Raw genomic sequence first — 19,721 nt, forward strand, 5'->3', positions numbered from 1 at the left:
ATTTGTGTGCATGTATCTTCGAACTTACACGTACGGTATCTTGCTGTAGCGTCGCCAATAGATCGCAGTTGCTCTTCGCAATGAAGATGGCGTGCGTGTAGCAGCGCGTACTATACACGACGTTGACGAATCACGTGGACGTCGGACTGCAAACTTCCGTCTAGATCTAGAACTGCAACTGCAACTACTAGGCAACTCATGTATATATCTAGAGCTCTAGATCTATATGCATATGAATATATAGGCCTCTTTGCGCGTTCAACGCCTAAGAGGCCTGATATATATAAGCTACCCCCTGCTCCCCCCTTGACCATGCGAGAGCTGCGAAGCTGATCGATATTCACCACTCGCCGATCTGTACATATATATGCATGCGATTCGAACGACTTTCGTGGATATACGTACATTTCAGCTCGCGACCGCCCGATCGTGTCTAATTATCCATGTACGTATACGCAGCAAGCTGAGTTGATATTGCATCCATCCATATGCATCAAATACATGCACATTGCATGCGTACGTATACGCGCCATACGCATTTTCTACATAAGAGCCTTCTATAGAAGGTTTATGTCTCATCCCAATAGCAATTATAAACTTACCCCTCGCCAACATGAGACTCGACGTGCAGCGCTCCAGCGTCAACAGGTCCCCGAGCGTTCAACTCCTACCCTTTGGGCCATCTAGATCGGCCAATTCTCGAGCGGCTTCCGCCGCCGCACGCGCTCACAAGTCTCAGCGGGTTAGGGTGGGTCCTCCTTCCACCTAATATGCGGCTATCCTTTGTCTAACGTCTGATTACCTCTAGAACGCGAGAGGAGTGCAAGGCTTTTTGTTTGCCCAGCACGACCACAGACGCCGCATGCGTAACTTCCCCCTCTGTGCTGGTAACGACGTCGACATCAATAAACTTCCGGAAATCGACGTGAAGAAGGTGTTCCAAGGCCACGGAGGTGCTGCCTACCGTGTACATGACGCCACGGTCTCCCTCGCAAGCTCCCATCGTCATCGCTTCAGGATCTATGGCTACAGCAAAACGACATGCGATGTAAACCAAGCATTGCTACGAATTGCGCCACACCTTCCATGGAGAGGGGAGCTCGCCGTGTTCCGTCTCGGCGAGATCGTGCCATACCTCGCTTCACCTGTGATTTCCAGTGTCATTGTAAACAAAGCCATCAGAATGTACCGCGTTTCCCTACCCCTTTCCCCAACACTAATGAATCTACAGGTTTATGGCCTCAGTGGCTACATCCATTGATTCAAATACGCGCTCTCCGAAGCAGATTCTCGTAAGTCGCTTCCCATTGAGCTATCTCGCTTCGATTAATTACGCTACGGCTATAGGAATAAATGCGAATCATGAATCCAGTTCCGGTTCACTATACGTCGTTAATCAAGTATATGCACTCTTAAGCTCGTATATCTATTCCTACGCCTTTCGATAGTCCCACCGTGTATCTCCCTTCCATGCTTGTCTTCCTTAATGTATTGTAAGTTATCCCCGCGCGCGGTGCTTTCTTCCATGCTGAAATTCACCCAGACATGTATGGCCAGCGGGTCCCCCGTACGTACGACACCCATATGCATGCATCTGGCACGTTTAGATCGATCGATATCGTCACGGATCGAGTAGATCTGTCGCGGAGCCGACGTGGCCACGGGCCCGGACGCATTGTAATTTCTCGACTTCGTGTATGTTTCCGATTAACACCGCGAAGGAAGAAAAATTTGTACATCGCCAGGCCTGCAGCTGCGCATGCAGCTAATAATCAGCTCTATAGCAGCTGGCCATGGCCATGGCCATCGGAATGCATATGTCCATGCATGATGGTGCAGCATGCATTAGTCACGTACACAGTCTTTGCTATATATAGGCCTGGTGGCAGCGATATCGTATACCACACCCCCCAGCTCTACATCTATAGCTAGCGTCATGACAGACTTGCTACCTATCCTGGCGCGCATCCTATCTATAGGCCTGGTGGCAGCGATATTGTATACCACACACCCCAGCTCCACATCTAGCGTCATGACAGACTTGCTACCTATCCTGGTGCACATCCTGCACATCCTACGCCTCTCCTTTTACGCCATTAGGGCCTCCGTGGCTGTCACGATGGCGTTCCTCCTTTGGCTTCTCATAATGCGCCCAGCAAGAGCAAATATGCATGTTTACCGAGGTATTCGTGACGTCTGGAAGAAGCATTATGCTCAGAAGGTGAGATGATTCCGTCTCATTCATTGTCTTAGCTATGCTATCTTACTGAATTCGCTATGCAAAGGATCACCCGCACGCGATTCTCTACAGAATCTGCACCAAGGAAATCCAGCTCGTTCCCCTTCGACCAAGTCGATATCGCCGAAGCGACGCCCTTGGCATGCGCCTCAATGAAATCGACGTAGCACCCTATCTCAGCGGCCCTGCTAACGATGCAAATATCCACCGAAACCGCTTCAATTTTGTCTTCCGTCCTTTCCCATCACTGACAGATATAGGCGCTCTCGTGCCTATCGACCCTTTGGACGAACGAACTCGTCCCTCCATGCATCCCGATGACTACGCAGAGCACGTACCACGCCCGAAGAAAAATACGTCGTTCACTTTTCTCTTTGAGCCTGGGGACGTCGCCTATGGAGTCAACTCCCTTATGGTCGATCGTATGAGCATCGAAGCTAATGGATTTCGCGCTTGGACCGGATCGGTTTTGGTCGTCAAGACGCGGGGTCCATTGTCGGACGATCCTACCACCCCCTGGGGCGGCAAGGCGCTTGTAGAAAACGCTGTTGAAACCGACATCCCCTTGGTGGATAATTGTATCTTGAAGTGAGTACGCATATCGTTGAAAGTTGATTTCTAATTAATCACGCACCTAAAAGGCTTTTTGACTTCAGGCCCGAAGTTCAGAACGAAGATGAAGAGACAAACTTTGCCTTTTAGTCACCGTTTTGCTCCATTTTTTGTGCTCTAATTCTGGTTTCATTTGCTGTGGTGCTTTGATGCGCATACCGATTTGATATCGATATCTACTTTGTCATTTATCTATAAGCCGAATAAAATATTTACTTTCAAACTTGGAGCGCAATTAATATTGCAACTTGCGCCTAATAGCATCTATATTTGGCAAGCTAAATAGTCGGACTTTGAACTTTGGGCCGTCACAGACTACGATTGCAAGTCCAATATGCCATGCATCTCGACCTCATTCCCAATTGATTAGCCATTTCTTTCTACTATATATGTCTCCACGCAAAGCTATGAAGTTCTTCGATGATGAGCAAGAAGAATGGCTCAAAACCAAGGTCGACGGCTTCGAGCAATCAATGGGCAAAGAAATCGAGCGCAAACTCTGGTATGCGACGCTACGTAAGGAGTGGAGTGATAGGTGGGATCTCAAACCAGAACAGCTCCATGTACGTCACAAATGCTCTATAATTTGCCCCGCTCATGTGGCGCAGATGTTTCCCACCTACTTCAGAAATGCCCTCCTCAAACGCGGCACCTATAAAGTAACAAAGCCCAGGAACCAAACTCGAACTCGTCGCAAGGCGTTTCGCACTAGATCTTCAGCTTCAGCCCTGAAGCTGAAGGACGAGAAACGCGGCTCCTCTCGGGTCACAGAACCTGCCGCCCGCTCTCGTACGCGTCGCTCTGGTGCCCGCACCAGAGCTGAGGTCCGAGAGCTTCGTTCACTACTGGCACCCACTTCTCGCCATCAATACAAACGAACTTTATCTTCTCGGGGCGACGAGGGCTTAGCACCTCCTTCGGCTGCCTTGTCGTCCTCTGGTACTCCAAACATTGCCCTCGATGACGAAATGATAGACCAACTTGCCTCAGACGACGAAATGATAGACCAACTTGCCTCAGACGACGAAATGATAGACCAGCTTGCCTCAGACGACGAAATGATAGACCAGCTTGCCTCAGGCGACGAAATGATAGACCAGCTTGCCTCAGACGACGACGGGAACACTCTCTTGACGCAAACTCCATGGTAAGTTACACGCTTTATTCCAGATTTGGGTCTCACATACGCGCCAACAGCGTTCGGCAATACGACATCCAAGATACTTCAACTTCATTAATATTGCTAGAAATCGATATGCCTGGCGTCAGCGCTAATGATGTCTCCCTTCTTCTTGACGATGGGCGCCTTGTCGTGCATGGGCGCACCGAGTTCAGGGGTCGTGTTTGGAGCTACCAATGGGAGGGCCACGTCGACTCATCTATTCCTGTATGTTCATGATTCCGGCTTCATAATTAGCCAACCCTCATAGGATTCTTTTCTAGGCCGAACACTTTCAGTGTGGTATGCAGTACGGCAGGCTGGGCGTAGCATGGCTAGAATCTTCGCAGCCAGAGGACCAGTTGCCAAACACATCCCACCACTTACTCACTGTCGAAAGTAAGTTTCTCGCGTACTCGCCTCAGTCTCTTTCTCATGACTCCGAAGGAAACTGGCCTTGGCAATGAATCCAGCAAGGTTTCCCCCCCATTTTCTTGAATATCGTCACTCCCAGCACAACGCCAGCACACCCGTTGCAAAAGCACACATTACCAGCCTCATTCGTACACAATTACATCTCTGCGCCGGACTTTTGACTTACCACAGCTGCTTGTATCTCACGCCTACTCCCACTGTGTACGGTTCCACAACTTCCTGCTCCCAAGATTCCGATGTATCTGCCGAAATGTACCAATAAAACTCGATGTCACTCTGTGCTTATATAGTAGCGCGTCTCACAATATCGTTGAGATTCACTTATAGGCAAATCTCCGAAGTGCCCAACGCTTCGGAGACTTGCCCTTGGTTCCAAATCTCGATCATACGAAATGGACAGTCCAACGGTATGCATATGTCAGCGTTGGCTCATCATTGATTGAAATCGACGCGAAGGATAGTCTCGGCCTATGTTGCAGACGTGGAAGCGCGAGCAGTAGGATCGCCTCATCAGCTGTTACTAATTAGCACTTAAAATAGACTCACGCGCGACATATTACAGGCGCCCGCTTGGATAACACGTGACCGTATCCCGCCTACACACAAAGGTGATCAAAGAGCCTTTGGCACCACAAAACTCTTTATGATCAAGTATAAATAACCGCTACTACAGGTACTACTTGTATCCTCTCCCCCACACCAACATGGATACTCTGATATGTGCAGGACTTGCGGCAGCGTCCGCCACGTTGTTACCAGGTCGAGACGTAAGTTCACCCAATTGTGCGTCTCCTCAAGCCAATATTAACGGAGAGGTCAATTAGGCATTATTCCCCAGCTTTAAAGCAGCCGTGCACGCGAAACCGGGTGTCGAACCCAACGAACGGCAGTCCCCAAAGCTGGATCGCCAAGATAGCTCTAAATCTGAGGACCAGCTGCCTCCTCTGCCTGCCGATGGTCCTGAATCCAGTGAGCACTCGCCTCCCCCATTTGATAGCTTCAACGCCGATGAGAAGTCGCCTCCCCTAGTTAATTCTGAACTCACTCCTCCTGCCGAGCTACCGCCTCTTCCCGATGGCCTTGAGCTTGACCAGCCGTCGCCTCGCCCAGTTGATAGCTCTGGACCTGATGACAAGCCTCCTCCTGCCGAGCTACCACTTCTTCCCGATGGCTTTGAGCCTGATCAGCCGTCGCCTCCACCAGTCGATGGCTCTGGATCTGATGATAAGTCTCCTACTGCCGAGCTAGCGCCTCCTCCTGATGGCTTTAAGCCTGATCAGCCGTCGCATCGTCCAGCTGATAGTTCTGGATCTGATGATAAACCCCCTCCTCCTGGAAAGCTACCGCCTCTTCCCGACAGCTTCGAGTCCGATGAGGAGTCACCCTCCGTTGTTGACTCTGAATTCACTCCTGCTTCCGACGACTCTTCGACCTCGCAAGCGACGTTGATCCCCCGTGGCAAGTGCAACATCCCTTCTATCTCCGCTTCGCCCGAACGCACTCCCGATGATATGAAGGCACTGGAGTAGGTGAAGGTTTTGACAATCTGGGTCAATAACTAATGGATGCATAGTGTGCCACTTGACGCCGTCGAAGCGGACACATTCACCGAGGCAGGGCCTGTTTCCCCTAGCCCGAACCTGATCCAAATACCCCTAGATACATATACGCATTTACTAGACCAAATGACGCGCTTCTTCTCTCACCTGCACGTCTCACCGCCCCCCGCCCTACCAGCTGCAGTTGCTCCAGACATCCAACAGGGCTGTTGTCCTCAAGGACCAGACGTACTGCGAGTCGTAGAAAGCTTTGAAGCCTCAAGCAAGGTGTCCGGTCACCATTGATGGACTCCGCTCCGAAGCTTACCTCTTTGATTCTCAGGCCCTACGGGGAGATTTACGGGGGGCAAGGCGCACAATGGCAAATCTGGTAAAGACTTTCTTAGACTCGTCTGACGTTGTTCACATCTGCGAACCAGGCTGAAACTTTGGAACGCTCTACACACTCGTTCCTCTTACAGGAGGAACTACACGGGGCAAAACGCATAATAGCCAATCTGGTAAGCACTGTTTGAGATTTGTCTGGTGGTGGTGTTGCTGACATGGCTGAGATCAGGCTGAAACCTCGGAGCGCTGCGCAAACTCAAATGTACGTCCTCATGGCTGTGTCCTTCCATTTCTACCTGTTTGATGAATATATATGTAGGTGACCTCCATCATTACACGGCAGCAGGCCATGGAGATAGACATCGCAACTCTTAAACAAGAGGTAAATTCCACAGCATCCTCCGCGTCGCCCCTGCATATTCCACCCACTCACTACTGTTCATAGACTTCCAGTCTCCATGACCGAAGGACGGCCATCGTCCTCGAGGACAGATTGGATGAGGTGCGCAAACGGAGAGTTTATCATGCATTCCTAATTTGTCTAAATGCGCATCTTTCTCATTAGGTGTCTGATCTGAGGCAGCGTTTAGAAACCCAGGTCAATACACCCCTCGCATCGATAAACAAGGTCGATCCCAAGTCACTCACATCCGTCTGACAGTTTCAAGTAAAAGAGAGGAGTTTTGCTCTCGAAAAGCAGGAGCTTGAAGGACAGGTAGGCTGTTGTTCCGCCTTGGAGTTGAATAGCCATCACAAAGGTACTGCGTAGATTGCGCAACTCAACCAGGCCCAGAAGCAGGCCGCCCAGCAGAACGAACAAATGACCCGCGAAGTAGGTGTCCCCCTGTCGGTAACCTACATATGACATAAATCTTGTCAGCTCGAGTATCTTCGACGCGATTATGAAACAGAAGTTCAGAAGGTCGGTTCTCGAGATACTAGACTACAGACGCGCGACTAAGAGATGGATTCAAGCTTGGAATTCGGAACACAGACATCCATGCCGAAGTGAGTTTCTCATTCTGATAGTGATATATATATTCTCATCCTTGCCAGGCCATGCATCGTGTGGAGCTACTCGCCACCGAAAACAAGGCTATTCGGGCTCAGGTTTGTATTTCTTTCAGCCAACGGAATTCGCTAGATTTGACGCATTAATTACGTGTTAGAACTCCGAGATTGCGAGTATTGCAGTTAATCAGGCAAGCAAATCCAACGTATGTTTCCCCCCATATTGATGATAGTGTAGATCGGCGCCCTGCAATGCGAGGGAGCGCGCCTCCAGGAGGAACGATCTTGGGTTGGGGACAAGGTCAGTCGCCACGCGATCGCTCACCGATTCTGTATATCACATATATAATCTAGGTGAGCGAGTTGATCAGTAAATGCGCAGCCTACGAGGTTGAGAACGCGCATCTACATACACAAGTTAGTAACCAAATAATGCATAATGCTGATCATCGTTCACTGACAATTGCAATTAATTGTGCGCGGTTATATATGCAATCTAGGTGAGCGAGTCAATCAGTAAATACGCAGCCTACGAGATGGAGATCGGACGCATACGTACAGAAGTAAGTCAAATAATAATCATGCATGCATATTATCTTTCACTGACAATTGTACCCGTTTACTATAATTTAGGTGAGCGACTCGAGTAGTAAATGCGCAGCCTACGAGGTCCAGAACGCGCGCCTACATACACAAGTAAGTAATCGTATCATAACCATGCATGTACGTGTACGATGCTGATCACGACGTCGTTCTCGTCCATCATCAAGTTCGCTTCCGAAAATCAACGTTTACGAGACGAGGTCAGTCCCAGCGTATCCCATCGCTAGAATAGGGTATTGACCCTTAGTAGCTTTCTCAGCGCATTGGTACAATCAACACAATCCACGGTTGCCTTGCCATTCTGGCATCCTCTGGCCCTGCTGAACGTGACACTACGTTGGTGCCCTCCGCCGTCGTAATCGGCGCGGATCCGATGGCCGAGTCGGAGCGGTGTTTCCAATACCTCAAGAAAATACGTCACCAAATAGGAGACTTGGAAAAGGTACATGTCAGTCCATGCGAAGGGCGTAGATGACTGCTCACCTCATACATTGTGATGCAGGCTTGTGCGCAAGATCATCGCGGCCATTTACCATCTAAAGTGTCCCACGCACCAGTAGCGGCTCAGACCGAAGGAATCTTTATAGTTACAAGGGAAGCTGGGACTCAAGCAGGTGGATCCAGCGACGCACCGCCGCGCGTAACCCCTACCACTTTGGATCAAGTGGTTCAAACCGATGAGATCCTCGTAATCTCAAGCGAAGCTGAGGTACAAGCAGGTGGATCTAGCGATGCGCCCCTCCGTGTACCCTCGACCGATCACGGGGTTCAAACCGATGAAATAGTCTCAAGTGAAGCTAAGGCACGAGCTGGCGGGTCCAACAATACACACCAGGTCCAGTCGCCTGAGGGAGTTCAGGCTGAAGTAACCCAAAGTGAAACTGAGACGTACGGGGACCAATCCAGCGACTCGTCAATCCAGTCACCACCGAGCGTCAACGCCTCTCACGACGAGGAGGCTCCTTCCCAAGAAATTCATGTTGTCTCTGGCGAACAAGAATATGGATCCGATGATGCAGCACCCCAGTTACTATCAACATCGTCGGAGGTGAGGGTGCAGGTACTCCAAAGAATGCTTTTACTTCTTCATCATTTAGCTACCCATTTTTGAGGCTCATGGGCCTCCTCATGACTCCGATGGAGCTCAGAATGGGGATCATACCCCCTCGTCGTCGCCACCGCAAACACCGGCTTTCAAGGCATTTAATTTCACGCCGTTGACCCCGTCGCCGCACGATAGATCCCTCATAGGACCTTTGTCGCCTATGTCCCCCCTAACAAGCAGTCCTGACGGTTCTCCGGTTAGACGGAACGTACGCGTTAAGCAATTAGCGAGCACTTCAACAAGTTCGCGAAGAACTCAGTCCGGCACACGATCAATTTCTAACGACCAGAACTCTGGACAACTCCCCAAAGCTTCGACGATAATGAGTCCGCGACGGACTCGGTCTAGCATGCGATTGACTTCCAACAACCGGATATGCAACCAGCTTGCCCCCGGTATGTTGTTGTTTCCAACTTGCAAACATCTAATGACTTGACATTGATTTATAGGCGGAAGCCTGACGTCAAAGCGTAAAGCCACTTCAAACTCCTCAGCTGCCCCCAAAAAGCGACGGAGAACTGGCTTCGCAGCTAGCGGGCTTCAAAGGAGGCTGGCCACGCCCGAAGAAGTAGATCCAGACGTTTCTGATCATGATGCGACCTCTTGACACTGACGGTAGTAATATACGTATACATGACCCTGTACTTTTATCGATGAACTCAAGCGCCCATATTTATCTATCTTTCGGGAACACCACCATGGTCCATCGAGGGGCAATTGCAAGCAGCACACATCCGCTAGATGACCGCATGCCATACGAAATCAAATATGACGTACGGACCTGATTTCAATGGAAATTTCTATCTTAACATAATTGCATTCCAGCTCCTCTGTGACGATTTCAAAAATACCTTCATTAGTGACTTGATGGAAGAGGGGGATACTGAAATGCCCGGTAGTTACCCCGCAACACCCTTGTGCGTTCCATATTGTCCCTCCTGGGCCAAACCTTTCGTCTTATAATTACCAGGAAGCCTCCCGTTCGAACAGTGCCTCTTCCCACAATCAAAAGGCCGTCAACAACCCCGACCCCACTATCGATCGATTTGCAGAAGCCACCACCACCACCCAGCAGCAGGAAGCAGGACATTTACACCTTCCTCCGGCGACTATGTTCACCAAAGATTACCGATTTCACCATTGAGCTTTGCGCAGCCTCACTATCGGAAATCAAGGATAAACACGCATTATTGCTCCAGGCGTCTCTTCTGGCTACAAACCACCTTGCTTTGCCAGAAAATGGAGCTGTTCAGGATCAAGTGGAATCTCTTGTCCGCGCGCTAGAGGCCAATCTATCTACTATTGATATAATAAGGCGAGTGGCCGGATTATTTCTTGGTTGATATCATTCATGAACGGCGTTCGTTTTAGGTCACCCACTGTTGTAAAACCCGAAGTCGCCAACGGATCTGCTTCGGGTCATCATACACTGTCAAACATACGCGACTCTCAGTCACAAACCGCACCCCGCGTATCCTTCGCACGTACGCAACCACGTGCACCTTATGATCAGGCTGCCCAATCCACCACCTATCATGTCCCTCCCGGCCAATGGATGCCCCCGAATGCAACTCATGATCAGCCTGAAATGGTCGACACTCCTGGGTCTCCTCCAGATCTTCACCAGTACAGGACACCTATAAAGTTTCACAGCCCATTCTCCTCCTCCTCCTGAACGTGAGTACATCACCATTCTACCCCAGAATGACTCAGATCAGTGGCCACGGTCTCTCGGAACAACGAATATATCACTCTCAAACGCCGCGCAGAAGCACACCGCAAGCAGAATCACTCATTGAATCAGACCTTCACCAGCGCTCGACATCTACAAAATCTTACGCCCATTCTTCTCGTCCTGAACTGTGAATACATCACTATTCCACCCCCGATTGACTCAATTAGCGGCCACGGTCTCCTGGGACAACGAATCTATCTCCCTCAGGTAGCGTCTGGTATTTCTCCACAAACGCCGCGCGGAAGCATACCTCAAGTAGGCTCACTTGTTGAAACAGATCATCGCCGGTAAGTTGTATCCAGCTTGATTAGTATTTATCTACCTAATCTTCGTTTTCGTGAGTAGGATTCCCCAGATAGAGGCTGTCATCAACCCTTCAGCCCCTCTCAATGCCACGTCACACCCAGCTAGGGCACCTCCCCCTTCTAGCTACTTCATCGACAAGGACATGAAAGTGTTCTATACCGAACAAGGGACCGATAAACTACTGGGCCGGCTCAAGCTATACAACTGCCGACTCCAAGAGCACAAGTGACAGAAAACCCCGATACATTGATTGTGTGCGTTTAGGTGAAGGCCTACTTGACTTTCCCTTGGTCCCAGAATCTTGGCTTTTGTTACCAGGCGACATGTTCTTGCTTCATAGCGACGATAAAAACATGATGGCTGAGCGGATGTGGCTCCAGGACAAACACGAGACCTGGCAGGATATCACCCATCAATGGAATTTGCGCAACGGCATCAACAACATGCTTGTGCCCCACCCAAACGAAAAGGACGCATATCTAACATGGGGCAGGGGTGATCGGCCAAACTGGGTGAAAGGCGAGACTATGAAGAATAAAGCGAAAACATGAGCAGTTATTATACCATCGAGGTACCATGGCTATACTTTTATAACAATCGCAACCTCTTATATACATAGGGTAGTACTACCTATTATTGCCGGGATTATTGCAAGTGCAAGATTATTGTGATATGCGTGCTAAACGACAAATCTCTATTATATATAATTAGCTACTATGTATAGAAATGCCAATTTCAAATTCCGCTCGAAGGTAAACGCACGTGCTGGTGACGCGTGGAGATATTATTATGCAAGGTGAAGAAGTTTGAAGCCGAATGCGCTACAGCTAAATAGCCAATCGACGCAGTTGAGCTTTCACGACGTTCAACGTCGGAAAGTTTTGATTCGTACATAACATTCACGCTATGCCTGTGGATACTCACGTACGTAGGAATCCACCGTCAACCTTTTGCCTCAGAAGTGACACATAACTCACAGATTCAACCTGAATCCTTTTCATTTGCACGCATACACGGCGGTCACTATACCGTCGTTAACAGTCGCACGGAAGTCGTACCAACCCCTCCCGCAACTATGATTCACTATATGGAAGACGACCTTTCCATCTTCAAGCAACCCAACTGGTTGACTAACATGTTCCCCTACCTTGCGTTGATCCCTAAACATCATTCTTGGTCTGGCCCGCTTTTCCAACCACTTCATGTGTCATTATCGTCCCTCAAATTTTGGAAGACTCGTGATGGCTGCTATGTTCTCGTTAAGACAACTAGGGACACTTGGCGGGCCTTGGAATACGCTCTTCAACGGTTCATCAAGTACCTTTTGAACGAAGTCCGTGGAGTCAGTAGCTCCTTCGCATTCTACTCCTTCCCAAGTCAATACGGTTACTCTTTTAAGCACCCCACGCCAGAGGAGGCTAGGGATTGCTGCATGCAGTCTCGAGACGCGTTTCTCCCACTCATCGCGCTGGCCACATTCTGCGTAATACTGGCCGAACGTCACGAAAGGGTGCTCCCTACTTTTCGTTGGAGGGACTTCGTGTCATCCGCTGCAAGACTTCATCCTCAATTCATTGCCGATCTAGAGGCTTCGGTTATCGGTTCAACCCATGCATTACGACAAGGTGGTTTCATCGACATCAACACATGTGATTTCCTGGATGACATTCCATCCCTTTTCCCGTACAATATGCCACTGTACTTTTATTGGGGACCTGAGAACAAAACTCCGTATCCCCCCCCTGCCATACGCGGTTGGGGCGCCTACCTCATCCCGAAAGAAGTTTATAACCCAATACGCAAGGATTTCCCGTGGGCTACCGGTGTAGCGCAGCGCATGCCGCTTATAGCTTCTACTGCCATTTTCAAGGGTCGGCCGGTCTCTCCCTCCGCACCTTCCGACCCATCAAGTGGCGCCAAATGGGGACCGCCACCCTCTCCAATTGCAAGCTCTAGTGCTGTTCCTTCTTTTGTTGTCGACCAAGGTACCTCTCAAAGGCCTGGCGAATTGATGTCCGAGTTCTTCGCTCGCAGGGAGAAGCATTTCGAGCGATATGTCCTGAAAGAGACACAGACTCAAAGGCAAGCTCGACTCGCTCGTGAGGAGGCTGCATCGCACCAACAAATCCCTGGAAGGAGGGGAGCTCTCGTTTTCTACTGGGAAGATGTCGACGGTATTCGCATTCGTCGTTTCGGCACTCGCGATCCGTCTCTTTGGCTACGTTACTCACATAACCAGAGGCGGTACAATTCAGCCTTCGATGAATGGGATCTATGTTCCGAATTTGCCCCTGAGGAAGGCGCATCTGAGCTTGGCGATTACGACGATAGCGATGACGACGATATTCCACATGCCGACCCCGCGGCTGACAATACCGATGTACGTCGTAGCGACGATATCGATGCTTCTGCGATTCCGAGCGCATTCACAATCCATCTCGACGATGATCCATTGTTGTCGTCGATGACGCAACGGGGGCCCAATCCCGAAATGCGACATCTCTATTCTCTTGACCAAGAATCAGCTCCTCTCGACTCTGATTTGGCTTCAGAAATGCCTGAGTTCTCAGCCTTGCAAGTCGCATATGAAATCTTTGGTTTCACTGACTCCGAAGAGGACCAAGGCCAATCATCAGGGTCACAGGTAGATTGGGCTCTCGTCAAGAAGTGCATGGGGGTGTCATGGAAGGATGTTGGAGGCTATGTCGACGCAAAAACTGTATCTCATCTTTGCAAATTCTTCCTTTGTCTAACAACGGCGTCGTCTTGGTTGGACATGCCGCAGGGCCTTTTGGACATCCGCCAAGCTGACAGCATCGTCTCATCATATTGGATGGGTGATATTCCCTTCCACCTCGAACCGAATGGCGACGCCGTCAGTTACGTTTTTGGAAGTTCGGCTAGGCTACAAGTCGTCGTCACAAACCCTCTCGCAGTATTATACGTCGCGCGGTGCCATCGCGATTGGGATTCGCATTCTGTATCTACCGTTGCAACGAATCTCGCTGGGATAGGATTTCCATTCTCCCTTCGTTTGTCCACTGGCGCAGGCTCAGTCCCGATGTCTACATCGGAGGGTAACAACGCCCTAGGATATCGTCCTGCTAATTACATTCCTAATAAATGGGACTATTGTGCATACGTTACTCGACGCGATGCTCTCCTCAAGTCTCCTCGGGGATGCTCTGCACTCATGACTGGAGGACTAGTTGGCCGCATGGCTCGTGCCCTCATTCCCCCCGATTTCTTCTCAGCATTACTATCTAGCGAGGATATCGACCCCGCCTTATTTAGCCCTCTGACTTCGGCAGAGTTAGACTTGATATGCGGTGTATACTGCCAGGAAACTGGTACGCATCCGTATGAGGTGAAGAGATAATCCATACTAACGGACCACCACAGGCCAAGTTTCATCAAAAGGGGAGAAACAGGTGACGCGAAAATCCTGGTGGCCTCCCCATCACCTATGGGTTAAGCAACAGTTTGGCCTTGCTCAGTGGACGAACGATGCCGAAGCTTGGTACCAACGCCGTCATGAAAAACTCAGTTCGGGCAACTTCGAAGCTGCAGACCTTATGAACGGTCCCTCTTGGAGGAGTGCCTTACGTCACACTCCGGCGGCAAAGAAGCTTATATCTCAAATGGAAGGGCTGGCGGCAGCGTACATACGAAGTAGGATGGTTTTGTAGTTAGAATAGTGAACTCTAACTATCTGGGCTTTAAATCTCTACAATCTGGGTTCAAACTCTCAAATCTGTACTTGCTGAGTTTCAAGGCTTCGCCGGACAATCAACTTTAAACCTGCAACGCGACCGTCGCGTTGCCAAATTAATGCTAATATCTAAAGCCGCCCGCCTGTCGAGACCATCCTCCGAAAGTGTGTCAACGCTTCGGAGTACTTCTATATAGGCGTTGTCGTGACTCTCCTATGGAGTTAGAGAGACGTGAAAGGTCTGCCCGGATTTTTACGTTTGGATTTCGACGATAATAAGAAGATTGCCTGTCCTTTAGGAAAACATACGTTCTTTGTCGATGTCATAGCCATTGCCTGCAATGGGATTCCGTATCTCAGTCTTTCGTTGGTGACGGAAAACTTGTAACGCTGCTGGACAATGGACAATCACCGGAAAGATGACAGACTTTCCCGGATATCGATTGGCCATGGCACGAGAACCTCGCAGCTGCTGCCTGGTGCCGCGACGACTGCGCCCACCAGTGACCAATTGCAAGGACCTGACGTTGGATGGCAACAATTGGTTGAGCAAGAACTGGCCCTCTTCGATCTCCTCCCCTCGTCTTCTCCACTCCATCCATTGAAATTCATCAATAATCCTTCGACTTCCGGTGAATACAGGGAGCCGATGGACCCCCGCAACGTCAATGCTGGAGTTCATTCACTTGACACAAAAAGTCGCGCCAATGCAGCATTTCTCACCACTGAGCTACGCCTTGCGTATTTGCTTACAAAGGCGGCCCAACTCACATACCCTCACGACGCGCAGCTACTACCCCAGCTGCGTTCTCAATGGGACCGCTTGAACCGTGATAAAGAACTCCACTGGTTAAATCAACGAAAGATAGAGGACAAATCTTATGTCAACACAGGTACCTGTACTCGAACTCGTCTAAGTCTTTTCGTGACTGATGTCATCCGTAGATATATACTTCCACTCTCTCGTCAAACGCGAGCCCATAGCTACCCAAGTTGCCTATGTCACAACGGCGATAATGCAGCACTTCTATTTTGTATCGAGGCGGGCGCTGCGACTGCAGCTATCTGGGCTTCGTGACCTGATGGGCGGCAATACAGCCATCCCAACCGAGATCGCAGAACTTATTTCGGGGGACCCGCGGACGGCAACCTCACATTTGCACATTGACCCCGTACTGCGGACATTCATATGCTGCACTTCTTGCCATTCGATCTATCCGTACAATCCCAACGAACCTTCAAACCCTCCTCGATGCCTAGGGAAGCGTGCGCCCGAGTCCTCCCCATGTGCCGCGGAATTATGGAAGGAGACAATCGTGGGGGGTCGACAGCGCATTGTACCGCGTGTACTATACCAGCACCAAGACTTTAAACATTGGTTAGCAAGGATTTTGGCTCGCAAAGGTATCGACGACCTGTTGGATACCTACCCATCCGAGCTTCGCTCTGGACATCAACCGATATCGGATATATGGTTAGCAAATATTTTCTCCCAACTGAAAGGTCACGACGGAAATCCGTTCAGTGGCCCCGGCCGCCTCGTTTTCGGCTTGTCTGCAGATAGCTTCGAACCAAACGCCTCGCGACCTGGCCACACACCCCAGTCCTCAACTGGGATTTGGCTCGTCTGTTACAATCTCCCCCCACACCTGAGATACCTCCCTGAAAATGTTTACCTCGCAGGTGTCATCCCTGGCCCTAAGAAGCCCTCGCTCGACGAGATAAACCCATATATCCAGTTGATTGTTGATGACTTCCTGCAATTTTGGGAGTCTGGAGTGTTCTTCTCGCGCACTCATGGTTCCGCGAGTGGGCGAACCTACTTCGCAGCACTTATTCCGCTAGTATGTGACATGCTTGGAGCTCGTCAAGTCGCTGGTAAACCCGCACCCAGCGCTCATAACACATGCACTGTTTGTGATATCGATATCGACGACATCGATCTTTTGGATCCGCTAAAATGGCCATCAAAGTCGGGTCAGCATCTACGAGACGCAGCCAAAGCATGGCGAGACGCACCATCAGAGCGCCACAAAAAGATGCTCTTCGAAGCTTTTGGGCAGCGCTGGTCTCCTCTCTTTGACCTACCCTATTGGGATCCTGTCAAATTTATCGTCATCGACAGCATGCACGCCTTGGATATCAATCTACTCAAGAATCACCTCCGTTATATGTTTCAAATTGATACGTCCAATCCAGGAGGGAATGCCACCCCGATCGTCCCGAGTGTGCGCGACAAAATGGCGCTAAGCAAACGCCTTACAAAGACCTTGACAGACTGCAAAAAGCTGGTCGCAAGTAAACCACCAAACTTATTGTTCAAGCTATTAGAGCTGCATAGGAAGGTACTGTATGTGTTCTGTATGGAGATGGGTATTGTAGGCGCGAACGGCGAAGTGCTTGGAACACGATGGGTCCTAGCACAAGGCATTCACCGCTGGGTAAGGAATTATAACCGAATGCTCACCTGCGAATACCAACTTCTGACTCCAGAGATCTGATGAGTCGAATCTGTCCGTCCGCCAATTCATAACGAACAATTCCAATGAAAGCGGAGGGGCCGGAAGGCAAAGGCGTGGCCGTACGGCAGGAGGAGGTGAACCCGGGCCTAGTCAACCGAGGCCAAGGGCCCTTTACCTCCAAGATTCTGGTTCCGATTCTTACTATGGATCAGATGAGGATGAGGAGGACGGTGCATCAATCGGTGACAATGCACCCCCAGCACTTCCCAATGTCAATGACATTGATCTTCTCGAACCTGATCACGACCGCCAGCCGAAACCTGTCATGACCGCTATCCGCATCCTTGTAGCGTTCCTACGAGAAGAGCACCTTGATGAGGCCGAAAGGCTGGAAACCCTGCAACGCAAGATCTCGAGAATAACTGTGGGTCATCTCCAGCAGGTTTGTCGCATTATCGATATCGACCCCAACGCCGTTTCAAGAGATGGACGACAAGTAAAAATGCCCTTCGCCAACGCAATCTTAACCAAAGTAGGTGATATACTGGCTTTATATACTTCATTTTTATGTACTTATAATTATACTGCAGGCGAGCTCCGATGATCATACCCTTCAAACCCTTATTCAGCATCTTCCTGACACCAACAAGCGAGCTCCCGTCCTAGGGATCGATGTTCTGATGCATGTTTGGGAGGACATGGAGCGCACGCTGCTGCCAAGTTGGACCACCCGTGTTCCAAAGAATTGGGCGTCGGTCACGGATTTATCAGCGGATCAGACGCGGACGCTATGTACTGTCCACCTCCCCATCACTCTCATACGGCTATGGCATAGGGCGGATGAACGCAGGCACGACCTACTCTCGAATTTCCTAGATCTCATTCGCGCTGTCGTTATCGCCAATATGAGGACCACTTCCCAAGAGCACATATCTGAGTACAGTCGATACATCGTCAAATATATGACGGATTCTCGTGTGTTATACCCCGACGTCGCCCTCAAGCCCGTTGATCACGCCGCCCTTCACCTAGGAACAATGCTGAACGATTTTGGTCCCGTTCATGCTCACAGTTCTCCCTATTATGAACGATACATCAATTTCCTCCATCGGGTCAATACAAATAGGAAACTAGGTGAGCTGATCATCCATCTACTTTTGGCATGTCGGATTCTCATCGTCCGTAGGTCAGACCGAGACTTCCATGATGCTTGCATCCGCCCGTAATGCCAACCTCGCCGCGCTGTTATCCGATGATGGGACACTACGAGCACATGTCCCCAGGATTGTTGAAAGTTTATCCAAAATAAGCAGCGAAGACCCACGAGCGTTCTATCGCCTACACGAATTTGACATTCCAAAGTTCAAGTTAGGGTCAAAATCCGAACCTTTGAGATTAGACGATCAATGTTACCACAAGCTCCGCTCAATGACCCCTACGCAGGAGGTGACACGAAGTGTGTTAGCCTTCGAAGAAGTTCTGTGGCGAGGTGTTCCGTACGGACGTGCAAACTCTGCCAAGTATCGAAACGGCTCTGTAATGTTCAGGTCCTCCCCATCAACACATTCTGGGACGGAAGGGGCCAGTCTCCTAGCGGGCACTATTGAAAACATCCTTCAGTCCGACTATCAAAACCCACCTGGTGCTGTGTATCTCTCTATACAGGCCTTCACGCCAATCGACTCAACAATGGATCCTTATCGTCTGCATGGATTTGTAGCGGGCTTTTTATGCGACAGAGAAGATCGACAGCATCATTTTATACCACTTTCAAATCTGGTATCGCACTGCGCGTTGACTTTCATGGAGGCTGCGCCAGGAATGAAACTTGTTCATATATTACCACTTGACCGGGTAAGAGTTTGCTATTATCACTCCCTACGCGATCATCAGACTGATAGATCATATTATAATTATAGCTCAGGCAGTCATTCAGGGAATAATCTATACGTTGACCGTTCAAAGATGTTCTCTCAGTATGGATAATTACCATGCACAAATCCGGATCTATTGAGTCGCGGACATTGCATTAAAGGAAGCTCCTACAAAATGCGGTATACTGCAGTGCTCCGTCACAATGTGTCGTTTGTTCCGTTTCATCATCCCGCTTTCTACTTGCACCTCGGGAAATTCTCCCAGCCTCCTCAAGGGTCCTACGAATGATCTGTTGCAGTAGTTGAATACTATTTTCGAATAGTGCACATGATCCATGTATCACCTCGTTGGGGAAGTACTCTAATGGAACAGGTTGGATAACCTGTACCATGACTTCTGTGTCTCTATGGGTTATTATGAAACCGCCTGATGCTGATACGGCATTAGACATTTAAAATTTCGCCCCGGTGATCGAGTTTAGAGCAATTACTCACCGACCCATTTTTTTGATCTATGAGGCCCTTCGGTGACTTCAACAACACCAGGCCAAAGAGTTTCGGTGTACGTAGAGATTTTCTCTG

At 49.7% G+C, this 19,721-nt stretch overlaps 5 protein-coding genes across 5 annotated transcripts; all 5 read left to right on the top strand.

The window, feature by feature from the left end:
* Positions 1–613: 613 nt before the first annotated feature.
* PC9H_002873 (uncharacterized protein) lies at positions 614–1,261 on the top strand (the record flags this gene model as incomplete). The annotated part of the gene is made up of 2 exons (XM_036772473.1): positions 614–748; positions 809–1,261. 2 exons carry the CDS (start codon positions 614–616, stop codon positions 1,259–1,261), a joined length of 588 nt encoding a protein of 195 aa, XP_036633946.1.
* Positions 1,262–2,032: 771 nt separating this feature from the next.
* On the top strand, positions 2,033–2,941 carry PC9H_002874 (uncharacterized protein; the record flags this gene model as incomplete). The annotated part of the gene is made up of 3 exons (XM_036772474.1): positions 2,033–2,221; positions 2,286–2,827; positions 2,881–2,941. The coding sequence occupies 3 exons, from the start codon at positions 2,033–2,035 to the stop codon at positions 2,939–2,941; spliced, it is 792 nt and encodes a 263-aa protein (XP_036633947.1).
* Positions 2,942–3,240: 299 nt separating this feature from the next.
* Positions 3,241–4,477, top strand: PC9H_002875 (uncharacterized protein; the record flags this gene model as incomplete). Its single annotated transcript, XM_036772475.1, has 5 exons — positions 3,241–3,414; positions 3,460–3,998; positions 4,049–4,238; positions 4,295–4,409; positions 4,458–4,477. 5 exons carry the CDS (start codon positions 3,241–3,243, stop codon positions 4,475–4,477), a joined length of 1,038 nt encoding a protein of 345 aa, XP_036633948.1.
* Positions 4,478–5,149: 672 nt separating this feature from the next.
* On the top strand, positions 5,150–11,642 carry PC9H_002876 (uncharacterized protein; the record flags this gene model as incomplete). Its single annotated transcript, XM_036772476.1, has 28 exons — positions 5,150–5,212; positions 5,270–5,970; positions 6,019–6,271; positions 6,424–6,504; positions 6,561–6,593; positions 6,651–6,713; positions 6,777–6,833; positions 6,897–6,959; positions 6,993–7,046; positions 7,101–7,163; positions 7,212–7,253; positions 7,307–7,339; positions 7,388–7,441; positions 7,501–7,548; positions 7,581–7,643; positions 7,697–7,759; positions 7,843–7,905; positions 7,976–8,038; positions 8,205–8,387; positions 8,448–8,993; positions 9,043–9,445; positions 9,500–9,618; positions 9,876–9,967; positions 10,021–10,309; positions 10,855–11,002; positions 11,063–11,072; positions 11,131–11,316; positions 11,432–11,642. 28 exons carry the CDS (start codon positions 5,150–5,152, stop codon positions 11,640–11,642), a joined length of 4,047 nt encoding a protein of 1,348 aa, XP_036633949.1.
* Positions 11,643–11,997: 355 nt separating this feature from the next.
* On the top strand, positions 11,998–14,780 carry PC9H_002877 (uncharacterized protein; the record flags this gene model as incomplete). The annotated part of the gene is made up of 3 exons (XM_036772477.1): positions 11,998–12,015; positions 12,071–14,441; positions 14,494–14,780. 3 exons carry the CDS (start codon positions 11,998–12,000, stop codon positions 14,778–14,780), a joined length of 2,676 nt encoding a protein of 891 aa, XP_036633950.1.
* Positions 14,781–19,721: the final 4,941 nt, after the last annotated feature.

This window comes from Pleurotus ostreatus (genome assembly GCF_014466165.1).
Source record: "Pleurotus ostreatus strain PC9 chromosome Unknown scaffold_2, whole genome shotgun sequence".
NCBI lineage: Eukaryota > Fungi > Basidiomycota > Agaricomycetes > Agaricales > Pleurotaceae > Pleurotus > Pleurotus ostreatus.